The sequence below is a fragment of the Thamnophis elegans genome, chromosome 12, assembly GCF_009769535.1.
Source record: "Thamnophis elegans isolate rThaEle1 chromosome 12, rThaEle1.pri, whole genome shotgun sequence".
In the NCBI taxonomy this organism is placed as follows: domain Eukaryota; kingdom Metazoa; phylum Chordata; class Lepidosauria; order Squamata; family Colubridae; genus Thamnophis; species Thamnophis elegans.
In genome coordinates, this window is record NC_045552.1 from 7,679,958 (window position 1) to 7,703,377 (window position 23,420).

The 23,420-nt window shown below is 45.8% G+C and overlaps 1 protein-coding gene across 1 annotated transcript; it reads right to left on the reverse strand.

Moving 5' to 3' along the window:
- Window positions 1-3,612: 3,612 nt before the first annotated feature.
- Window positions 3,613-11,255, reverse strand: LOC116515924 (hyaluronan synthase 1-like). The gene is made up of 4 exons (XM_032228250.1): window positions 10,560-11,255; window positions 6,187-6,412; window positions 5,916-6,048; window positions 3,613-4,288 (listed from the first exon to the last, which is right to left on the reverse strand). Exons 1-4 carry the CDS (start codon window positions 11,253-11,255, stop codon window positions 3,613-3,615), a joined length of 1,731 nt encoding a protein of 576 aa, XP_032084141.1.
- Between the last annotated feature and the right edge of the window lie 12,165 nt (window positions 11,256-23,420).

A 23,420-nucleotide genomic window follows, 5' to 3' on the forward strand; every position in this document is an offset into this window, starting at 1 on the left:
AAAAAGCACAACAGTCATACCATTCGAAGTGGGGCAGTGAGTCTTTAGCCCCAGGCCTGTTGGAACAGCCAGGTTTTAAGGGCTGTGCGGAAGGCCTGGAGGGTGGTGAGGGTACGAATCTCCATGGGGAATTCGTTCCAGAGGGTCAGAGCAGCCACAGAGAAGGCCCTCCTCCGGGTAGTCGCCAGTCGACACTGGCCGGCTGATGGAATTCGGAGGAGGCCTAGTCTGTGGGATCTAATTGGTCTGGTGGAGGTAATTGGCAGTAGGCGGTCTCTCAAGTACCCAGATCCAATACCATGAAGGGCTTTGTAGGTGACAACTAGCACCTGAAGCGTACCCGGAGATCAACAGGCAGCCAGTGCAGCTCGCGGAGCAAACTATGTGGTTCATTAAAGCAAATCTGGCTTCCTTCCTTGACTTTGCTTGTTAGAAGCCAACTGGGAAGGTCACCAACGGTGATCAAGTGACCCCAGGGTCAGTGCAACCGTCTGTCAGCATTCAAAATATCATCCAGAATTAAATCAGCGTTCAAGGCCTAGCTTTCATCAAAGATCCAATTTAATAGAGAGACATGTTGGTACGTCTGTGGAAACCTGAATCTGAAAGCTTCCTGGGTTTTCCACCCAGTTTAGAAAGTTCAAAACCTGGCCCCCACACCCACAAGTCCATCCCATGGTCCAATCTTCCTCTGCCACGCTGGCATTTCCACCCATCTAGTTCTGGTCAGGTGCAGAGACCTTGGGCTTCTAGAAAGGAATGTTTTATTTTTGACAACATTCTGCTCCTTACTATTCCCTCCTCCCAATTACCCCCACTAATGAAACAGCGTAGTAAAATAATAGAAAGTGTGGCAGGCCAAAGATCCTAAAAGGAATATGACTGCAGGCCTGACACCGTCGTGAATACATGTCAGTTAGCCAAGGGCCCAAATTTTGATCGTGCAACTGTGGGGAATGCGGCGACCATTGGAAATCTGGCGGTATGTCGCTTTTTTTCAAGCGCCCACTGAAAGTTTGAACGGTCGGCAAACAAAGACACGTAAGTCAAGACTTGGCCTATGTTGACAACGCAGAGAAATATATCTTCCATCAACTTAATAGAAACGAAGAGATCAAATCGCACTGGTTTATTCTGTTGGGAGTGTTGTAGGACAACCATAATTAAATTTCTCGGGAGGCATGCTTGGAAAAGCTCATGATGGCGGCCACAGCAATGGAATGGGAGCCTCACCTGTTTTTGATTTTTGTTTTATTTCTTACTTCTTTCAACCTGACCTGCGTACAGGTAATTCCTCAGCTGATGATGGCCACAACTGAGTCCAACATTTCTGCTGCTAAGCGAGGCATTTGTTAAGAGCGTTTCGCCCCATTTTACGACCTTTCTTATCGCCATTGTTAATCGAATCACTGCGGTTAGATCTTATAGCACCGTGGTGGGAATGACGATGTGGCTTTGAATGGTGTTAGGATGTGGTTTTGTTGTTGTTCTTTTTGCCGTGAGCAACTGGAATTTTAGGTAGTCCTCGATGTATGGACACAATTGAGCCAGAGGTGGGTTCCTACCAGTTCGCACCAGTTCGGTAGAACCGGTTCGTCAAATCTACCGAACTGGTTAGAAGAGGTTCCATCAGTGGACCCGGAAAGCAGGCCACACCTACAGAAGAGGTTCCAAAAAATTTTGAAATCTACCACACACACACACACACACACACACACACACACACACAGTCTCACACAGAGAGAAAGAGAAAGAGAAAGAAAGGAAGAAAGGAATAAAGAAAAAAAGAAAGAAAAAGTGAGATGAAAGAAAAAAAGGAAAAAGGGACAGAGAAACAAAAAGGAGAGAGAGAGAGAGAGAAAGAAAGAAAGAAAGAAAACACATGGCCAGCAAGCCACTCCCACAAAGGAGGCCACACCCACAGAGTAGGTTCGAAAAATTTTTGAAACCCACCACTGAATTGAGCCCAGCGTTTTTGTGGCTAAGCGAGACAGTTGGGCAAGGGAATTTTGACCCTTTTTACGACCTTTCTAGCCACTGTTGTTAAACGAATCGCTGCAATATTTACATCCTTAACATGGTTGTTAAGGGAACCCAGTTTCCCCATTTCGACTTTCCTCATAAGAAGACAACAAAAGGAGATTCCGTGATACTTCAACCGTCATAAATATGAGTCAATAGCCAAGCATCCGAATTTTGATCACGTGACCATGGAGGATGCTGCAATGGTCGTAAGTGTGAAAAACGGTCGTAAGTCACTTGAAGATTCACTAAATGAACTGTTGTAAGTCAAGAACTATCTAGCTATACTTAGGGTACCTTCTGCGTTGTATTGTATAATAAAAGATGAATTTGACCAGCTGCTGGTTATAACATTTGCCCGGCTTGAAGGGGAAAAAAAATATTAGGATAAAACACCACGAAAGGGATTTTATAAAATAAATAGTGTTTTATTTTTTACATTGCTTATAAAACTTTTTTTTAACATCATCATTCAATGTTTAAAAAAACGATTTAAATAGCCCTCCTTTTCATTATTAAAACATGGCAAATAAATAACTTCAGGTCCTTCTTTTTCCTGCAAGAAAGATGTCCCCCAAATTCTACCCAGACAATATTGTGCCCCCCCCAACACACACACACAAAAAGGAAATAGAGGTAGCGGGTGCGAATTTGACCCACCCTTCGGCTGTCTTTCCAGGAGGAAAAAAAAAAAGTATCAAGGAAGGCAGAATTTTCCAGCTTCTGTCGCACAATTGTAAACGTTTCTTTTCTAATCAAGTCTTCACAAAGTCTAAGACGAATTATTATTTTCCTTTTTGCCAAAAAAAAAAAAGCCACAAATGACTGTTTTAAAATTACGCTAGCATCCATAGTAGATGCCAAATATATATATATATGTATATCTGATTTTAACTTCCAGAAAGCGGGGTTTTTCCCCGCATCCCACCGCTCCCCCGTTTTTCTCAGCAAGATGTTCTTTCCTGCCAAACTTCAGGAGGACTTCAACGATGAGCGAGGGATGCAACATTCCCATCTTCGCATTCAGTGGCTGTGGCACCAGCATTTCAGTGCAATTCCATAAGTTCCCTGTGCAGTCCACGCCCTCGTGCGGTGGCATCACCCGGTGGCTCCTTCCGAGAGGTGGTCGCGAGTTGAAAAAGTACATTGGGGGTACAAGGAGTACCCCTGGAATCAGAAGACTTAGCAGTAATAAATACATTTTTCAGGTCGGAAAACATTCCTCGGGACTGGAGGACAGAGAGGACAATCAAGGCACCTCTCTCACGTTTTGCTGGATAAAATAAATACCCTCCCTGAGAAACATCGCATACACACAAACACAAAAGACACTCCCACTCACAGCTCCTGTACCATCATCTGGCTCCACCCTGGATTCGCAAAGAGAACCAAGGAGTCAACACTTCAGCCGGAACAAGAGACACCTTGCTTTTAAAAGACTCAAGAGAGGGGATGAATTGGCTTTTCCTCCCCACCCCTTGAATTAGAAACTCTTTCTGACGCTGGACATCCTCCAGTTAAGCTGCTCCGTACCGCTACAGTTTAGATGGGACTAGCTAGGATTCTGGAGATTTCCGCCTTCTTTCCTTCTCATACGTTGAGGCTGTAGAAGTCCATTCGCTTCCGGCAACACCTCTGAATCCATACCCAGTACAGCATGACCATGAATGTCCAGTAGCCCAAATAGATGGCCAAGCCAATGAGCAAATACAAGATCTCTGTTTGTTTGGCTTCCGTGGTCCAGTCGGCCAAGGCTTCTTGGCAGATAGTGTAGATCAGGCCTCCCAGCAGAAGAAGACCCCAGATGGAAACAGGCAGCAGAGGCATGTAGTTGCCGACCATCTTCTTCCGTCCTGAGGTGCCCCAGCTGCTCTTGTTCATGGTCAAGATGGCAAAGTACTTCGCCGGAAGTAGGCCTCCCATGTAGAGGACGGCATAAAGGGACATGAAAAGCATGACCGGGTTACTCCTCAGCCAGCAGGCGTAAAGAGCCTTCACACAGGCCACCAGTTGGACGCAGAGCAAGACCCACAGCACGTCCCAGAGGTTGCCCCCGTAGAAGAGCCGCAGGACAGTGGCCGTGACGAAGAAGGGGAAGATGCCGGAGACCACCGACTCGTAAGTCATCCAGAGGTGATGCCGGTGCCACCAGAGGGCGTTGTAGAGCCATTCCCGGAAGTAGGACTTGGTCCAACGGGTTTGCTGAGCCAGCCAACGTAGGAATGAGGACGGGGTCTCCGAGTAGCAGCGGGAACGAGCTGTGTATCTGGCACAAGGAAAGGAGGCAAAGATTAACAAGGGAGGAAAGAAGACACAACTTGATTTGACGCCTTTCTGGTCTTGAGTACTTCCTGCAGTGGTCCTTTCTCGATCATGGCTACACTAGATACGTAAGGAACTAAATTCCTGATCATAGCTACGCTAGAGAAGTGAGAGAAAGGCCATGAAAACATTATTTCCTGTCTGGATTTGTATGCAACACACCAAACTAGGTGGAAAGGGGGTTGGAAAAATCTGTGGTTCAAGATATTATGGAAATTCAGCCTTTGTCTCTGCAAATTGCATAACTCCCTTTTCACATTACATGCATAATAGTTTCTTGATTTGGACAAAGCATCTTAAATAAAAGCAGAAATTAAGTTAAATGATCAGAAATTGATCATATTGTATGAACATAGCAATTCATGAACAATCGGGGGATACTAAAAAGGATTCCGTGGGCGTTAAGTGCGCAGCAGAAGCTTAAGTAATTCAAGCTTGAACCAATTTGATTTCCTAACGTAACACTTTCATAGGAATGTTTGGGCAAAGCTATATTAAGTCAGCTTAGTACCAAACATTGGAAAAGGTAGGAAGACCCTGAATTTAACTTATAGCTTGATATCATAGTACCTAGAAGGGCTGCTACCAGTTTTAGCTAAAAAGATAAAGCTTCAACAAAACCACAAGATATCTTCGTGTTCTTTAAGTAAAGGTAAAGGTTCCCCTCGCATATATGTTCCAGTTGTTCCTGACTCTAGGGGGCGGTGCTCATCTCTGTTTCAATGCCAAAGAGCCAGCACTGTCCGAAGACATCTCTGTGGTCATATGGCCGGTATGACTAAACGCTGAAGGTTCACGGAATGCTGTTACCTTCCCACCAAAGATAGTTTCTATTTTTCTATTTGCATTTTTACCCGCTTTCAAACTGCTAGGTTGGCAGAAGCTGGGACAAGTAACGGGAGCTCACTCCATTACACGTTGCTAGGGATTCGAACTGCTGAACTGCCAACCTTCCTGATCTGAGTCACTGCATCCCTTTGTTCCATGTTTTTTTTTTGTCCCGTGTTCTTTAATGAGCCGAGGTGGCGCAGTGGTTAGGGTGCAGTACTGCAGGCCACTTCAGCTGACTGCTAACTGCAGTTCAGCGGTTCTAATCTCACCGGCTCAAGGTTGACTCAGCCTTCCATCCTTCCGAGGTGGGTGAAATGAGGGCCCAGACTGTGGGGGCGATATGCTGACTCTGTAAACCGCTTAGAGAGGGCTGAAAGCCCTATGAAGCGGTATATAAGTCTAACTGCTATTGCTATTGCTATTAATTGCTCCCAAAGACCTGTCTCTGTGTTTAACAACCCTATAAGTGAGTATCTCTCAACCTGGGGAAGTTTAAGAAAGCCATGCTGGGTGAGGAATTCTGGGAGTTGAAGTCCACCCCTCTTAAACCTGCCCAGGTTGGAAAAAAACTCAGCTATAAGTCAAGAAGCCATATCTGGAGGGCTTCATGGAGGAAGTAACGTATTGAAACGGGAAGTCCTACTTGCAAAAAAGTAAGCACTCTAAAGAACTATCTCAACAGACTTCTCACATTTCATTCCACATGGTTCCTACTCCATCAGATACCCAGATTTCCTTACTTGGTGGCGTAGCCAATGCTCAGCATCCTGTTGGTGAGGTGCCTATCATCCCCGAAGGTGCAGTGTGTTCCAAGGAACTTTTGATTGTACCAGGATTCCAGAAATTGCTGTAGGAGGTCATTCCGATACAGACCTGATGCAACCAATAAAAAAGAAGGGATGAGATTTTTAAAAAGTGCAGCGGGTCAGGGAAATGCATTAATCTTTTCCAACATTGCTTCATGACGTGAGGGACTTATTTAAGGCATTATTTACAGGTGGAACACCTTACCCAAGGGGCCACTGATACAGGAGACGCAGTTGAAGTAGGACTGGCAGGCTCGCTCAATGTTGAAAGCCATCCAGTAGCGCAGGCTGCTCATGAAGCTGATGTAGGAGTCGGAAAGGTTGAGGATCCTGACATCGCCGCCCACGGCCCCATAGCGTTCGTTCGACTCCAGCACCTTCACCAGTTCTACCGTGGCTTCGGGCTCCAACTTGGTGTCAGAGTCGCATACCTGGGAGAAGCCAAGAGTTTAGTCTAAAGACACTCCTTCAACTTGTCAAGGAGATCTCATTGCATATACATATACATATACATATACATATACATATACATATACATATACATATACATATACATATACATATACATATACATATACATATACAGACATACACATGTACATGTACATATACATATACATACCCAGCCTGAAGATGGCAAGTGAGACCTCGCCGAAATGTTGCCAAGACCTGGTATGCCCAAATATGGGAGGGAGCATACTGCTTAACTTTAACACTTAATTATTTCCTTGGCTCAGCTGATAAGGGAGGAGAGCTTGTGGCTTAGAGGCTAATACAACTGCTAACATGTAAAAACAGCCCAGGTTCGAATCCCAGTAAGGGTATAGCTAGCTGATGAGAGCTAAATAGCTTGAAATAGATCTATATTAGTCTCCCTTTATTTATCAGCATAAATTATCTATATCTATATCTATATATCTATATCTATATATATTTATGTCAAAGCACCTGGTATGCCCAAATATGGGAGGGAGCATACTGCTTAACTTTAACACTTAATTAGTTCCTTGGTTCAGATGATAAGGGAGAAGAGCTTGTGGCTTAGAGGCTAATACAATTGCCTAAATGTAAAAAACACTCAGGTTCAAATCCCAGTAAGAGTATAGTTAGCTGATGAGAGCTAAATGTGTGTGTGTGTGTGTGTACACAAACACACATACATACATACATACATACATACATACATACATACATACATACAAACATAAACATACTTTCACACACACACACAAATACAATTATGAGGTTGATGTTTGTACACCTTGGGCGCCTAGAGAGCACACTGCTCAACATAGGGAGGAAATGTATGCTATAAAATCCTAAAAACATTTTATAAATTAAAAAAAAAAACTTGTCGAGAAGATCTAAATTGCTGGAACCTAGAGAACTGGGTGGGTCCAGAAGAACCCCACTGTTTGACCTCTTCTTTCCAGTCTTCAGTCCTCGCAGGGGAAGAGAAGAGGCCGTGTCAACTGATTTGGGGACTTCCCTTGGTTGCTGTAAAGCGTGGGTGGACTTGCCTGAACACGCCAGCCCGAAGGGCACAACAGGATCAGAGGAATACATAGATCACCAGGTTGAAGGTTGACTCAGCCTTCTTCTATCCTTCTAAGGTCAGTAAAATGAGGACCCAGATTGTCGGGGCAACAGGCTGACTCTGCACACTACTTAGAGAGGGCTGTAAGAGCACTATGAAGTGGTATATAAGTCTAAGTCAGAGGTGGGTTCCTACCAGTTCGCACCTATTCGGTAGAACCGGTTCGTCAAATCTACCGAACCGGTTAGAAGAGGTTCCACTAGTGGACCCGGAAAGCAGGCCACACCTACAGAAGAGGTTCCAAAATTTTTTGAAACCCACCACTGGTCCTTGGATATGATTATTCTACACTATCATGCTCCTATTTATAAAACTCAGTGCCTCTGGGAAAGGTAAGGATGACTACTGCGTTTGTGGTGCAATCAGAACATTGCGTGTGTTGAAGTTGTTTTAACGCAAACCAAAGATGCCTTTTAAAAAACAAGTTTGCATCACATTCTTATGCATGCCAGTGCTGTATGTGAGGTAATTTAAGGTGGTTCTGACAATGTCGTCGGCATCTTCATATCCGGTCACATGGGTGGCAAGCCACTCCCACAAAGGAGGCCACACCCACAGAGTAGGTTCGAACAATTTTTGAAACCCACCACTGGTCTAAGTGCTATTGCTACATAGATTGTACCCGTCTGTGAGAATTCTTGGGAATTAAGAGGAATTCTTGGGAATTAAGAGGAAGAATTACAGTTTATAGTAGTTTATTTATATACAGCTTATACAGTAGTAGTTTCTCTGGAAAATAAAGGGTGGTTTCCACAGGAAATGAAAGCCATGAGTACTAATACTACTTTTATTGCAAAGCGAGTTACAGAATCTTGCAAGTCTAAAATGACTTTCCCTTTCCCCTGTCTTTACTTTCCACAGAATTAGATCCCTTCTGAGATCTTTTCTCTAACTGCCTTTCTGCTTTGGACTCAGATGTCTTTTATCAGACCATTGTCTAGGCCAGGGGTGTGTGTCTCCAAACGTGGCAGCTTTAAAGACTGGTGGACTTCAACTCCCAGAATTCCTCAGCCCGCCATGTTGGCTGGGAGATTCTGGGAGTTGAAGCCCACAAGTCTTAAAATTGCCAAGTTTGGAGACTTCTGGTCTGAACGGTGACTCTTCCTCTTGTCTCCCAAGCTTACTTGTCACAGCCCGTTCCATTTGCAGCAATTACGATGCCATGGAAGTGCATCGTCTAGTAAAGGGGTCTCCAACTTTGGCAACTTTAAGGCTTGTGGACCTCAACTCCCAGAGTTCCTCAGCCAGCTGAGGAACTCTGGGAGTTGAAGTCCACAAGTCTTAAAGCTGCTAAGGTTGGAGACTCCCGGTCTAGTAGGCAACCAAGTGCAACCAATCTCACGTATAACAATCACTGATTGACTTAAAAAGATAACAGTTCACTTCCTCAGGTGCCCCCCCTGGATAGAATGGAAATGAAAGCTATCTAACTTTGGAACCGATGCAAATGCAAATGAGGAAATGTATGATTTGTTTTCTAGAAAATCAAAATTACAGAGCTAAACATAAAGGGGCTGAAGAGATTAAAAAGGAAGACATCCTATGGAGAATAATTCATGAAGCGTTTTTTTGGGAGGGAGATCAGTCAAGGTCGGTGAGGTCCCACCACCCAAATTTTGTTGGGAGCATTTTAGCTGCCACAGGGTGGCAAATTGGTGGGCTGCCAGAGCTTATATAATTACCACGCTAGAATCCGAAATCCTAGACATTGTAATGAATGAAATAATACAAATCAAAACCCAACAATAGCAGATGGAAGATACGCAACTTTCAAGACCAATAAACAACTGGGTGGTAAACTGCTGGGATGAAGAATAAATGGTGAGGGCCAGTTTCCTGGGCCATGTACCTCCCAGATGTGCCAAACTATAAATCCCGACATGTCCAGACATGATCAGATGCCAGAGTGAATTTGCCGGAACATTTGGAAGAGACTAGTTAAAGATGTTGATCTGGAGTTCAAATCTCTACTTAGGTCTGAAGGCCAAAGTATCTTTTCGGGAAAAGTCACTATCTGTCAACCTTCCAGAAAAGATAAAATTGAAGGGGAATAGATTATACCCCACGTTCCTCTTCACATGGAAGGTGAGATAAATTCCATAGTATTGTAGAATAGAATAGAATATAGAATAGGAATAAAATAGAATAGAAAATATAAAATATAGAATAGGAATAGAAAAGAAAATATAGAATAGAATACAGAATAAGAATAAAATAGAATAGAAAATATAGAATATAGAATATGAATAAAAAAGAAAATATAGAATAGAATAGAATATAGAATAGGAATAAAATAGAATAGACTATAGAATAGGAATAGAATGGAATACAATAGAATATAGAATAGGAATAAATAGAATAGAAACTATAGAATATAGAATAGGAAAGAAAATATAGAATAGAATATAGAATAGGAATAAAATAGAATAGAAACTATAGAATATAGAATAGGAATAAAAAAGAAATTATAGAATAGAATATAGAATGGGAATAAAATAGAATAGAAAATATAGAATAGAATAGAATATAGAATAGGAATAGAATAGAATATAGAATAGGAATAAAATAGAATAGAAAATATAGAATAGGAATAGAAAAATATATAGAATAGAATAGAATAGCAGAGTTGGAAGGGACCTTGAAGATCTTCTAGTCCAACTCCCTGCTTAGGCAGGAAATCCTATACCACTACAGACAAATGGCTATCCAACATCTTCTTAAAAACTTCCAGTGTTGGAGCATTCACAACTTCTGGAGGCAAGTCGTTCCCCTGATTAATTGTTCTAACTGTCAGGAAATTTCTCCTTAGTTCTTCTCTCCTTGATTAGTTTCCACCCATTGCTTCTTGTCCTGCCCTCTGGTGCATTGGAGAATAGGTTGCCCTCCACCCTTCTTTGTGGCAGCCCCTGAGATATCGGAACCCTGCTATCATGTCACCCCTTGGGTTCCATAAAAGGATAACACGAATAAAAGTTGGGTACCTGAACATAATCCACTGAATTCCCAAGGGCCTTGAACGCCGTGTACATCACTTCTCGCTTCCCGCCCCATTTCTGCATGATGCAGACACATCTCTTGGTGCGGATTAGTTCTTCCACCACAAGTTGGCCGGGATGTTCCATATCAATCTCGGTGTACTGAGAGGGCTCATCCCCAGAATGGTAACCGCCGTCCCCATTCTCCATATCCAACTGAGGTTGATGGTGGTAGTTGTTCTCCCAAACAAAAGTCCCCATATCTTCTCCGGCGAAGACTTCCCGGAACATATCCATCATGTATCGGTCCTCGTTGCTGTTCCCATCCACCACCATGATGATCCGGAGTTTCTCTGGAGGATACAGGGTGGCCTTGACCGATTGAAGGCACTCCCGGAGGTAGGCTGGGTCCTCCTGGTAAGCAGAGATGGTGAGGGCCACCGACTTGGTGTAGCTGCACGACAGAGAGTCCCTCCGCATCCTCTTGTGCTCCAGGAAAGCAAAGAAGCTTTGGATGATGAGGTGGAAGGTGAGGAAGGCTCCGTAGAGACCAAAGGCCATGATGTGGTATTGGTCAGAGACCAGCTGGATGCCCTGGATGTAGGCCCATGCCAGCACTGATAATATGAGCAAGGCAAAACCAATGGTGATGACTCGACGTCCCGCCGAGACAAAAAATTTGGTGGCTTTGGAAACATCCATTCCTAGAAAAAAAGGAAAGAAAAAAACAAGGGAGGTGAGTCATCTCAGTTTTTATCATCTTCTTTTCATGACTCCATAATCCCTTGCCGGGTGGAGTCTGGCCAAATGAATGGAGCTAGCAGACTATTTTAATGGCCAGATGCTTTTCCTGTTGCCTATGCGGAGTTTTTCCCCCAGCAGATATATTCACCTTGTGCCCAGAGAGAGAAATCTCTGCCTCTCCCTAGGATCGAACTCACGGCCTCCTGATTGTGAGGCGAGAACTCCGCCTCTAGGCCACCACGCCACTCAGTAACCTCAGTTTTTATGATACGGATTTAATATTTATTTTGTAGGGATAGACCCAGAGTGCCAGCTCACAAGGACATCAAAGAGGCAGAAGACCCTCTTCAACCTACATCTCAGTTAACGACTGGCCGAGGGATGAAGTGATGTTTTGGGGGTGTCGTTGAATTGAACTAGGCATTGGATCACACATAGACACAGACACAGACACACACACACACACACACACCATACCAAATCACAAACCATGTCTGACAAACACACGTGGCTGACTTCATAAAGGGTAATTGAGGCGGGTCATATGTGTAAAACTCCCATCCATAAATCGTGATTCGTGGTTCTAACATGGTTCTAACACGCCCTGAGTCTCTTTGAGAGTGGGCGGCATACAAAATTAATTATTAATTAAATAAATAAATAAATAAATAAATGGTCGTACATGAGACCATCCCAGACTCTTTCAACCACGATTCGAAGAAGCTCTGACTTGGTACGCGTGCAAAAAAACCCTTTGTGACCAGAGGTGGTATTCAGCCAGTTTGGAACCAGTTCATCTGAACCAGTAGCAGAAATGACCCGCCTACCTGCCCCAGCTCTAATGCCATCCTATTTAGGCACGTTTTCGAGGCCGGGCACATGCGTGAGCAAAGAGGATGCATGGAAGGCGTGCGTGCAAGCAAAGCACATGTGCAAAAGGCCGGGCGCATGCACAGAAGGGGCGCGCGTGCGGCCACGAAGCGATCAGGCGCACGCGGGGTCGAACCAGTGGTAACAAAAGTGTGAAACCCACGGCTGTTTGTGGATATTTAAAACATGGTGGAATTAGGTCAAGTGAAGCTCAACCATCCAACTACTAAAAGACTTGCAAATTATTCTTCCTGGGTTGACCGGCAAGGAGAAAGGGGCTGTTGGCATTTTCCATTAGGCAAAAAAGAAAAAGGGGGGGGGTTGAGATGCTCTCCTCCCAGCCTGGGTGGGTTCCTCCTTCTCAGGCTGCGCCCACCCCAAGCATCCCTAAGCTAATTTCCTGGCACCGTCTCAGAACAAAAAAAAGCTGTTAAATATATATATATATTTACAGAGCCAAGAAAAGAGGCGTTTCTTCAAAAGCTGAGCCATTGGCAGCTATGGTCCACTGAATAAATAAACGGCAAAGTATTGGGATGGTATGTGTGATTACCCCTTGTAGGTATACGTGTGTGTTCTTTCTTACTTAACCCTTCCCGAGACAGCATCAAAACCTCCCTTTTTTTCTATCTTCACCATTCAGGGTGCAATCATGTTTTTATAGGGCAGGGCAGGCCCCAAGTGCTAAGATAAAACCCTTGCCTGGGGCAGCACCTAGCTAAGTACCAAAGGCGAAAAAAGCAAATCAAACATAGTTAAATAGTTTATCACAGTTTATGAGGGTTTTTTGCAGATGAGTTTTCTGCCTCTGGTGGGAAAAAAAATACTTTGATTAGTCTCGGGTAACAGGCAGAAAAGGACTTTAGAAACAAGGACAGGTGGTCCTTGAGTCACGTCTATAACTGAGCCCAACGTTTCCATCGCTAAGCGAGACAGGTGTCGAGTTTTGCCTCCATTTTATGACCTTTCCCCCCCACTGCCGTTGAGTGAAGCCCCGCAGTTGTCAAGTTAGTAACCCGGTCGTTAAGCTAACCCGGCCTCCCCATTGAGTGTCCTTGTCAGAAAAAAGGGATCGCACAATCCCAGGACACTGCAACTGTCATAAATATGGAGCGATTGCCCAGCGCCTGAATTTTAAGCAAGGGAACACGGGGATACTGCGATGGTCGTTCAGTGTGAAAAATGGTCTCAATATTTAAAAAAACGATCTCATCCATTACATACAGCATGTCGTTTTTGTTACAAGTGTTTTTGCATCCATATTCTCAATTACATATACAATCACAGATTTTCCGTCTAATATAACTAAATACCTCACTTTCATTGTACAATGTATATTCAATTACAATTAATATTTTTTCCAATAAACCTAATTCCCTTACATTCTTGATTGTCTGTTTTAATAACAATATACCTTTATATAATCACAGATCCCAATGTGAAAGAGATTTACCAAGCATTTATATTTGTATGCGACTGTTTTCAATTATGTATAATCCCACCAATCAACCATCGAGTATGCTTATATTCATTATTGTCCTTGTACATCATACATTCAAACAAAGATGTTATTCCTTCAACAAGGTATTCTAAATAGTCACTTCATATATATATACCAATTTTTAATTACTTCCTTATTAAAATTATTTATCAACAACAAGATATCTTTATAATATATTCTTAGGGTTATACATTATATCACCAACCCTCTATCAAGTTTATCTAAATTCATTGTTATACTTATCCATTTTAAAACAAATGGGATTTACTTCTGAACAGAGTAGGAATCCCCAGGAGAACCAAACCTTGAGATCCTGGAAGAGTTTTGCCTTATTTTAATTAATTTGCATCCTGACTCTATGTTTTGTTGTAAATAACTCAAGAGAACCGACATATCCATCCCCTGTTCCTCCTCCTCCTCCTCCTGTTTTCCCCCACAACACAATAACCACCCAGTGAGGTGAGTTGGGCTGAGCAAGAATGACTGGGCCAAGGTCACCAGCCAGCCAGCTTTCATGGCTAAGGCGGGACTAGAACTCACCGTCTCCTGGTGTTTGGGCCAGCCATCCAATCAGCTTTTGTGCCTATTGCAGATCTAGAACTCACTATCTCCAGTAATTGGCTCAGTTACCCAACCAGGTTACATGGTGAAGATGGAACTAGAATTCATAGTCTCCCGGTGATTGGCCCAATCATCCGATCAACTTTCGTGCCTATTGCAGAACTAGAATTCACAGTCTCCTGGTGATTGGCCCAGTCACCCAATCAGCTTTCATGCCTATTGCAGAACTAGAATTCACAGTCTCCTGGTGATTGGCTCAGTCATCCAATCAGCTTTCGTGCCTGTTGCAGAACTAGAACTCACAGCCTTGGCCGATTGGCCCAAAGGCCCCCCCCCCAAGCTGGCTTTCACACCTAAGATAGGACTAAAACTCACCGTCTCCTGCTTTCTATCCTGATGCCTTAACTACTAGACTTAACTGGCTCTCGAGCCTTTTTATGAGGATCTTTAAGGCGGAGTTTCACTTTTTCCGACTCGAGTCTCAACTTCTCCTATTGCCAAACCACCACATGCAATTACGACATCATCAGGGGTGGGAAGCACACATGACCAGCTGTGCACCAATGCATGCATCTGGACAGTCATGTGAACAAACATACCGGGAGGAGATGAAAAAGCTGACTGTGTGTTGTTATGGGAGAATTCCATAGCAACATGCCTTGGGTAGCATTGTTACTAATTTGGGCGAAATTGCAAACTGTGAGCCAAGAGGAATACCGATCTACACTGAGCTCAACCCTAAACCCGGAAGGTAGCCTTGTCCAAGCCATAGTCTCTCTCGCCCTCCCACTTGCAAGAGAGGAGGTCATCTATGAGGCTTCTGGGAGTGTTGACTTATTGGTTCCACCACAAAACCGCGGTAGACTAAAGCGCGTGTGACTAAAGCACGGTGACAAAACCGCACCGTCAAAACCGCGCGACAACAGCGCGCCGACAACAGCGCGCTGTAACATAACCCTAAAAATAACCCTAACCTAACCCTAAACCTAACGCTAAACCTACCCTAAACCTAACCCTAAACCTAACCCTAAACCTAACCCTAAACCTTACCTTAAGTTAAATCGCGCTTCTGTCGGCGCGCTGTTGTCGGCGCGCTTTTGACATCGCGGTTTTAGCGCCGTGGTGTTGTCGGCGCACTTTTGACGTTCGCGGTTATGTCGTGCCACGGACTTATTATCTAGGTCAGCTTGTAGCCCAAGCTATAGGGGCTGCCCTTGAAGAGTGTTCGGAGACTGCAGTTGGACCAGAATGCAGCCGCGAGAGCGATATCAGGGGTACCTCGGCACACCCGTGTTACACCTATCCTCCGCGAGCTGCACTGGCTCCCTATTAGTCTCCGGACACGCTACAAAGTGCTGGTAATTACCTTTAAAGCCCTACATGGCACTGGACCTGGATATCTGAGAGACCGTCTCCTGCTACACACCTCCCAACGTCCGATAAGAACTCACAGGTTAGGCCTCTTCCGGGTGCCGTCTGCCGGACAATGCCGGCTAGCGACCACTCGAGGGAGAGCCTTTTCTGTTGCTGCTCCGGCTCTGTGGAACGAGTTACCAACAGAGATCCGGACCCTCCCCACCCTTGCGGCCTTCCAGAAAGCCACCAACACCTGGCTGTTCCAGGGGTTGTTCCAGGAGTTGCTGACTCAAATCAGGTCAACCCCCAACTAAACCGGATGTATGTTGTGTTTTTAAATTGTTTGTATTGTTTTATGTTCTCCCCTTGTATATTATTTTATTTGTACTTATAAGCCGCCCTGAGTCCCCCACTGGGATTGGGCGGCATATAAACCCATTAAATTGCTAATTGCTAATTGCATTTTCACCTCTCTAATAACAACAGCACTTAGACTTATATACCCGTTTACAGTGCTTTACAGCCTTCTCTAGAGTCAGCATATTGGCCTCCCCCCCCCACAGCAATTTGGGTCATCACTTTACCCACTTCGGAAGAATGGAAGGCTGACTCAATCTTGAGCCGGTCAGGATCGAACTCCTGGCAGTCAGCAGAATTAGCTTGCAATACTGCATTCTAATCACTGTGCAATATGGATGGATGGATGGACGGAAGGAAGGAAGGATGAATGGAAGGAAGGAAGGAGTAAAAAGGAAGAACAATAGCACATAGACTTACACACCACTTCACAGTGCTTTTACAGCCCTCTCTAAGCTGTTTACAGAGTCAGCTTACTGCCACCGACAACCTGGGTCCTCATTTTATCGGAAGGATGGAAGGTTGAGTCAACCTTGAATGCTCTTGTTAATGTAGCCCCCTACTCTAAAGCTTGAATTTTAAGACAGTGTTGGGTGTAGTAGTCAAAGGCACAGGGCTAGAAACTAGGAGATTGTGACTTCTAGTCCCACCTTCGGCACAAAGCCAGCTAGGTGACTTTGGGCCAGTCCCTTCCTCTCAGCCCTAGGAAGGAGGCAATGGCGAGCCACTTCTGAAAAACATTGGCAAGACATTGCAGAGAATTGTTCAATTTCCAGGAATCAAAACCAACTTGAGGCTTGGTGACGACACAGAATCTCTCCCCGTAGTTTATGTGCAGCTTTCATGACTGGTAAATCTGCCAAGCCCAGTAGATTACATGCAGATCCCTAGTGACCAAGCAGATGGAGAGGGATCACAAACTCGTCTCCTACCTAAACATAAGCCATCATTCTAAGTCAGTATTTCCCAACCGTGGCAATTCGAAGACATGTGGACTTCAACTCCCAAGAATTCCCCAGCTGGAATCTTCAAGGCGGCCAAGGTTGAGAAATACTACTCTAAATTAAAAGAATATTGATGTAGGAGAAATGGGGCAAGGAAGATAGCAAAACTTCAGCTCCTGAGATGGGGCTGAACTACAGCTTCTATCTATCCCAGCAGCCGGGCTAAGGAGTTTCAGTGTTTCAGTTTAGAAAGATTTTTTTAAAAAATAAAATAATAATTTATTAAACTTGTACGCCACCCAACTCTGAATGACTCCGAGGGCCTCACCGTCATCAAACAATGATGAAATCTGGGTCTCCTGCTTGGGGCTTGGGGGGTTGGACTAGATGACCTACAAGGTCCCTTCCAGCTATTCTCTTATTCTGTTCTGAATAAAAGACTCATCGAGCCAAATCAATGGAAATAAGCCATAAAGATAAAAGACGGGAGATGTGATAGATCAAAGGGGACAGGCTCCCTCTCCCCCCCCCCCAAACACTTTGCCAAAAAGACTTGGATGAAGTGCTATTAAAACGGAATCGATTTTCCTATCTGAGATCTAGGTCAGTGGGCTTTGCAGCCTATTTGAGAACGAATCTTCCAGTTTCATTGACCCACAAGTACGGTCCCCAAAACCAAAGACGAGGCCGCCATGCACACAACTCCCAGATGGGAGCCCTGATGGGAACAAGCAAAGCGAGTTTAAATCAAGTTGGACTCTTCGCTCCTCCGGTCAATCTTTGCCAATCCCGATCAGAAAGTGGGAGCCTCTGGTTTTCAAGGCAGGCCAGCTTGCTCAGAGAAAAGACACACTACCCATTCAGTTCTGCCTATCCCTCTTTCTTTTTCTTTTTCTTTTGGTACCAACCAAGAGTTTTTGGTTCTTATCCCCGGGCTGCCGAGAGCGGCTCGCTCGCAAGCTCTTAACTTTTGAGGTTCCGGCTCCATTGTTTTAAAAGCAGCGTGCCTAACCTTCACCTGCCTTCTCCCGCTCGCCTGGGTCGGGCTAGAAAGGATCGCATGAGCGATCACGCCTATTCTTTGCAATGAATCCAGGCTGGAAGGCACAATCAAAACGCGCCCATCAAGAAAAGAACTCCCCGTTAATGGGGATGAAAGACACACACACACACACACACACACACACACACACACACACACAACTACCCCCCAACTCTCTCTCGTAAATGAACCTTGGTTGAATAATCTCCCCCCCCCCCCCCCAAAGCATCATTAAGGCTCTCTCTATGCAGAGAGATGCTGACGCTTCATGTTTTCAGCTTCAACTTGGACTTAATATCTATTTTATATAAAAAGAGGCGATTCAAGGTTTGGGGTCCGCCCCCCCTCCCTTCCGTTTCCCGTGGGCTAAGACCACCGCTTCTAAAACCAACCCTCCCAATTCCTGAAATGTTCACAACCAGAATCGAGTTGGAGCCCTGGGGTGGAAGGAGGGAGAAAGCGCACTCTGCACGCTCTCAGAGGCACCGTCGTCCTTTGACTAGGGATAGCCCCTGAAAGCAGACCTACCCAACCCCCGGCCGCAAACTCGGATCTCCGCCGAAGAAAGGTGCAGGAGGCCGGAGGGTGGGGGGGAGAGCGCACTCTGCACACTCTCAGAGGCACCGTCGTCCTCTGGCTAGGGGTAGCTCCTGAAAGCAGACCCACCACCGGCGCAAACTCGGATGGTCGTCTATGCAAGGGGGGTGGGCTTGTTGCAGAACCTCGCAGCATCCTCCCCCGCACACGCACACACACAAACACACACACATCCCAGCCATTGTTACAGCGCTGTATCCCCCTGGAAGAATTCAAGCCCGCTACCGAAGCGGCTCCGTTGCGGTGGCATCCCCGCTCCGGTGTCCCCCCCACCCAGCTCGCCCTCCCCTCTCCAAGCCCCGCGAACCCGTCTGCCCGCCCGCCCGCCCGTCCGTCCCTCGCCGGCCAGTTCTTACCTGCAGCGCCGGGGCTTGGAGCAGAGCAGCCCGCGCAGGACCCGAGCTGGCTGGCCGAGAAAGCGGGGTTGTTGCACGCCTGGCGGGGGAAGCTTTTGAATCGGGAGGGGCGGCGGCCTCTTCCCTGCGTCAGGGATGGGCCGGGCCGCCTTTCATGTCCCTGCCCCATTCCTGGGCTGCGTTGCTTAAGTCCGGCGTCTTGGGTGGGGGGCCCCTAATCCCTCGGCCGGCCGCCCCGCCGGGGGGAAACACGCCCCTGACTCATGCTTGGTGGGCGTTTTCCCCGTCTCCCCGCCTGGCCTGAGAACGTGCGAAAAGGGATGGCTCGCCCGTGAAAGGAGGCGGCCGGGGTTGGAGCGATGGGGCCCCCGGAATTGAAAGAAATAAATGAAAAGCCTCCGTCGAGGGGACGCCGACGCCTGGCCACTTGGTGGACGTGTCCGTGGAGACCACAGGCTGTGGCTCTCCGGTGGGTGTTTTGCAGGTTTTGGCTGCTGCTGGGGGAATCTCCTGGTGGTCCCCTATCTCTAAACCCATACAAGCTCTAGTCCTCCTCCTCCTATTGAGTTTAACCCAAGAAACTCACTCACACTCACTCACTCTCTCTCTCTCTCTCTCTCTCTCTCTCTCTCTCTCTCTCTCTCTCTCTCTCTATCTCTATCTATCTATCTATCTATCTATCTATCTATCTATCTATCTATCTATCTATCTATCTATCTATCTATCTATCTATCTATCTATCTATCTATAGAGAGTTTAGCCAAGAAACTCTCTCTTTCTTTCTCTCTTTCTCCTCTCTCTCTCTTTCTCTCTCTTTTCTCCTCTCTTTCTCTCGCTCTCTTTCTCCTCTCTCACTTTCTCCTCCCCTCTCTCTTGCTATCTTTCTTTCTCTCTCTTTCTCTCTTCTCTCTCTATCTCCCTTTCTCTCTTCTCTCTTTCTTTCTCTCGCTCTCTTTCTTTCTCTCGCTCTCTTTCTCCTCTCTCACTTTCTCCTCCCCTCTCTCTTGATATCTCTTTCTTTCTCTCTTTCTCTCCTCTCCCTCTCCCTTTCTCTCTTTCTCCTCTCTCTCTCTTTATCTCTATATATCTCTTTCTCATCTCTCTCTTTCTCTCGCTCTCTTTCTCCTCTCTTTCTTTCTCTCGCTCTTTCGCCTCTCTCACTTTCTCCTCCCCTCTCTCTTGCTATCTCTCTTTCTTTCGTTCTTTCTCTCCTCTCTCTCTATCTCCCTTTCTCTCTCCCCCCTCTCTCTTTATCTCTATATATCTCTTTCTCCTCTCTTTCTCCTCTCTCTTTCTCTCACTCTCTTTCTCCTCTTTCTCTCTCTCTCTTTATCCGCTCTCTTTCTCCTCCCCTCTCTTTTTCTTTCTCTCTCTTTCTCTCCTCTCTCTCTCTCTGTCCCTTTCCCTCTTTCTCCTCTCTCTCTCTCTCTCTCTGTTGCCTTTAGAAAGAAAAGATTTCAATGCCCCTCTTTGAACTTTGCACAGGATCAGGAAACCCTGGGATGGATTGGGTTAAGATATTGGCTAGGGCTTGGTTCAGTTTTACAGAAAACTGAAATAGGTGCTTTGGGGACAGGTTTGCGTCCCTCCCCCCCCCCCAATAGCGCAACACAGCTCACCACAACTAGCCAGGTTTACTTGATAGGATAAACCAGGGGTCTCCAAAACCTGGCCACTTGAAGATTTGTGGACTTCTGGTTAAGGCATTCTGGGAGCCAAATTCTACAACTCTTCAAGTTGGAAAGTTTGGCGACACCTCCCCTACCCCGCCCCAATCTAAACCATAAGTTGTGGGTTATGAACATCATTGCTTCAGCCACAAGCCAGCCAAACGCAGGGCAGCTGGGTGCATCATCTAAAACCACCACCTAAAACCCTGCCAAGCATGTCTCACATCGCAGCCTTGTTGAGACAAAATTTGGAAGTGTTTGGCATGCTGTGACAAAAGTGGAATATAAATCTAATAAACAGGGAGGGCCTTTCCCCCCAGGTCTTCCTGGCCATGCTGAATCAGAAACATTAAACTCAGTTTAATCATGGCTGAGGGTTTCTTGGTGTGGAGAAGCTCTGCCTTGTCTTCCAACTGAAAGCAAAACCGTTTTGCACTCACATTTGCTGGAATTCCAGGAAAAGGAGGTGGGGAAAAGGCTCACAAGGTTGAAGATCAGGCTGATGCAATCAGGACATGCTTCAGACAAGTATTTGAGGCTGGGGAAATCCAAGCGTGGGATAAGGCTATGGGATAGAGAGGGGGTGGGGGTGGGGGAGAGGGAAGGAAGGAAGTAGCGAATGGAATGGAAGAGTGAATGGAAGAGAAGAATGATAATCCAATCGAATGAATGAGGTAGCGTGACCCTCGGGAGGAGGCCAATAACAAAGCAGCAAAGAGGAATCAAGGAAGCCTAAGAACTGGAGGGGCCCTTGAGGTCATCAAACCTGGGGGTTGGCTCCACAGGAGTGCAAATTAATGCAATTTGCTGGCTTTCCAGCTTCTGCTTTAAGTTCACATTAGTGAAGGAGTCAGGGGTTTCCTTGGTGAACTGACCTTAGGATGAGATCTTCCTAGCATTCAACCAGGATTTGGCTGCCTGTACCTTTAAGGTCTTCCGCTCTAGGAAGACGGAGAACCAGGTGTGATCTTCCTGCAGTATAAAGTGGAATTGCCTCTCTAGGAGCAGCTTAGCTCTGTATTCCAAGGGTTTCCCACCTTGGCAACGTTAAGACTTGTGGACTTCAACTCCCAGAATTCCCCTGGCTGGGGAACCAGTGCCCAATCTTGGCAACGTTAAGACTTGTGGACTTCAACTCCCAGAATTCCCCCGGCTGGGGAACCAGTGTCCAATCTTGGCAACGTTAAGACTTGTGGACTTCAACTCCCAGAATTCCCCTGGCTGGGGAACCAGTGTCCAATCTTGGCAACGTTAAGACTTGTGGACTTCAACTCCCAGAATTCCCCCGGCTGGGGAACCAGTGTCCAATCTTGGCAACATTAAGACTTGTGGACTTCAACTCCCAGACTTCCCCTGGCTGGGGAACCAGTGTCCAATCTTGGTAACATTAAGACTTGTGGACTTCAACTCCCAGAATTCTCCAGGGAATTCTGGGAGTTGAAGTCCATGAGTCTTAATGTTACCAAGGTTGGAGACCCCTTGCTCTATTCCATTTCCTCTAAAAACAATCGGTACTCTTTTAACCGTATTTCAGAAGCATGGCTTCCTGGAGCTCAGTTAGGCTTCCTGCCAAGGCAGAGGTCAAAGGTTGTGGTTTCATGAGCATCCTTTATCGACTTGTTATATCATTGTTAGCCTCACCTTGATTGACCTTTTTGTACTTGTGCCAGCTTCTGCCAACCTAGCAGTTCGAAAGCACATAAAAATGCAAGTAGAAAAATAGGGACCACCTTTGGTAGGAAGGGAACAGTGTTCTATGTACCTTTGGCGTTGAGTCATGCCAGCCACATGACCATGGAGACGTCTTCGGACAGCGCTGGCTCTTTGGCTTTGAAACAGAGATTAGTACCACCCCCTAGAGTCGGGAACGACCAGCACATATGTGCGAGGGGAACCTTGACCTTAAGTTTTATATAACTCACTTAAACCCATCTGAGCTCCTGCAATACTCTAAACATCAAAATGGAGTTACAATCCAAGCGTTGTGTTCAGATGTCACAGCTCAATGGATGACGTGGTTAACACCTGCCAACTGCAGATGAAACGTTGACCTGCCCAACCTTGTTCCTTGCCTGGTCTAACGGAGGAGATGTGAACCGTGCCGATTGGACAAATGCTTCAATGGACATGAATCATGTTGATTATGATTAGACCAGACACTTACCCCACTTAATCAAGGTTTATCAAAGTTGAATTAGAAAACAAGGGGTTTTTCCCCCTCTGAAACAGTCGAGAACGAGCTCTGTATCCATTGAAAGAGACGTTTGCGCTTGGCAGACTGAACCTGGGCTGCAAAACTTTAAAGGGCCACTGGAGGGAGGCAGAGAGAGAAAGACACACAGACACACAGAAACAGTAACGCTTTGCTGCCCCCTCGCTCTTCTCTGCGATTCTGCAATTTCCTCTATCCAACGTGGCTCCTGTTTTACCTGCAAACGGTGCCATGAATATATTCTGGCATCTTCCAGGTTAAGGCTAAACAACAGACACCATTCTGTCTGAAACATTGGCAAGCTGTGGCCCGTCGATGACCACAATAATGAGAGAGGAAGGCCCATGATGTCATCCCATATACAGACTTTGCTTGTGAAATGTTACCTGCCATTATGGGATCTAGAGACAAAAGAGCGACTGTTTTGCCCCACCATAATGTAGCTGTGGGGGGATTAGTCAGTCAGTTCAGATTCAGGCCATTAATTGAGTCGGTTTTCCATTGAGCAACGGAGGGGGGAATGGCTAGGACTTATTTCATTATCTGTTTCTTTCTCGTGACGGCTGATGCACCAAAAAGCCTGGGCTCGTGCAGGAATACAGGTCACAGACCACAATTGAGCCCCCAGATGTCTGTCGTTAAGTGAAATATTTGCGG

Coding starts and splice junctions, on each gene's coding strand:
- LOC116515924 (XM_032228250.1), bottom strand. CDS start 11,255: ATGGATGTTTCCAAAGCCACCAAATTTTTTGTCTCGGCGGGACGTCGA. Junction 6,413..10,559: donor ATTCAGTGGATTATGTTCAG/GTACCCAACTTT, acceptor GGCTTCTCCCAG/GTATGCGACTCTGACACCAA. Junction 4,289..5,915: donor AGCATTGGCTACGCCACCAA/GTAAGGAAATCT, acceptor TCCTTGTGCCAG/ATACACAGCTCGTTCCCGCT.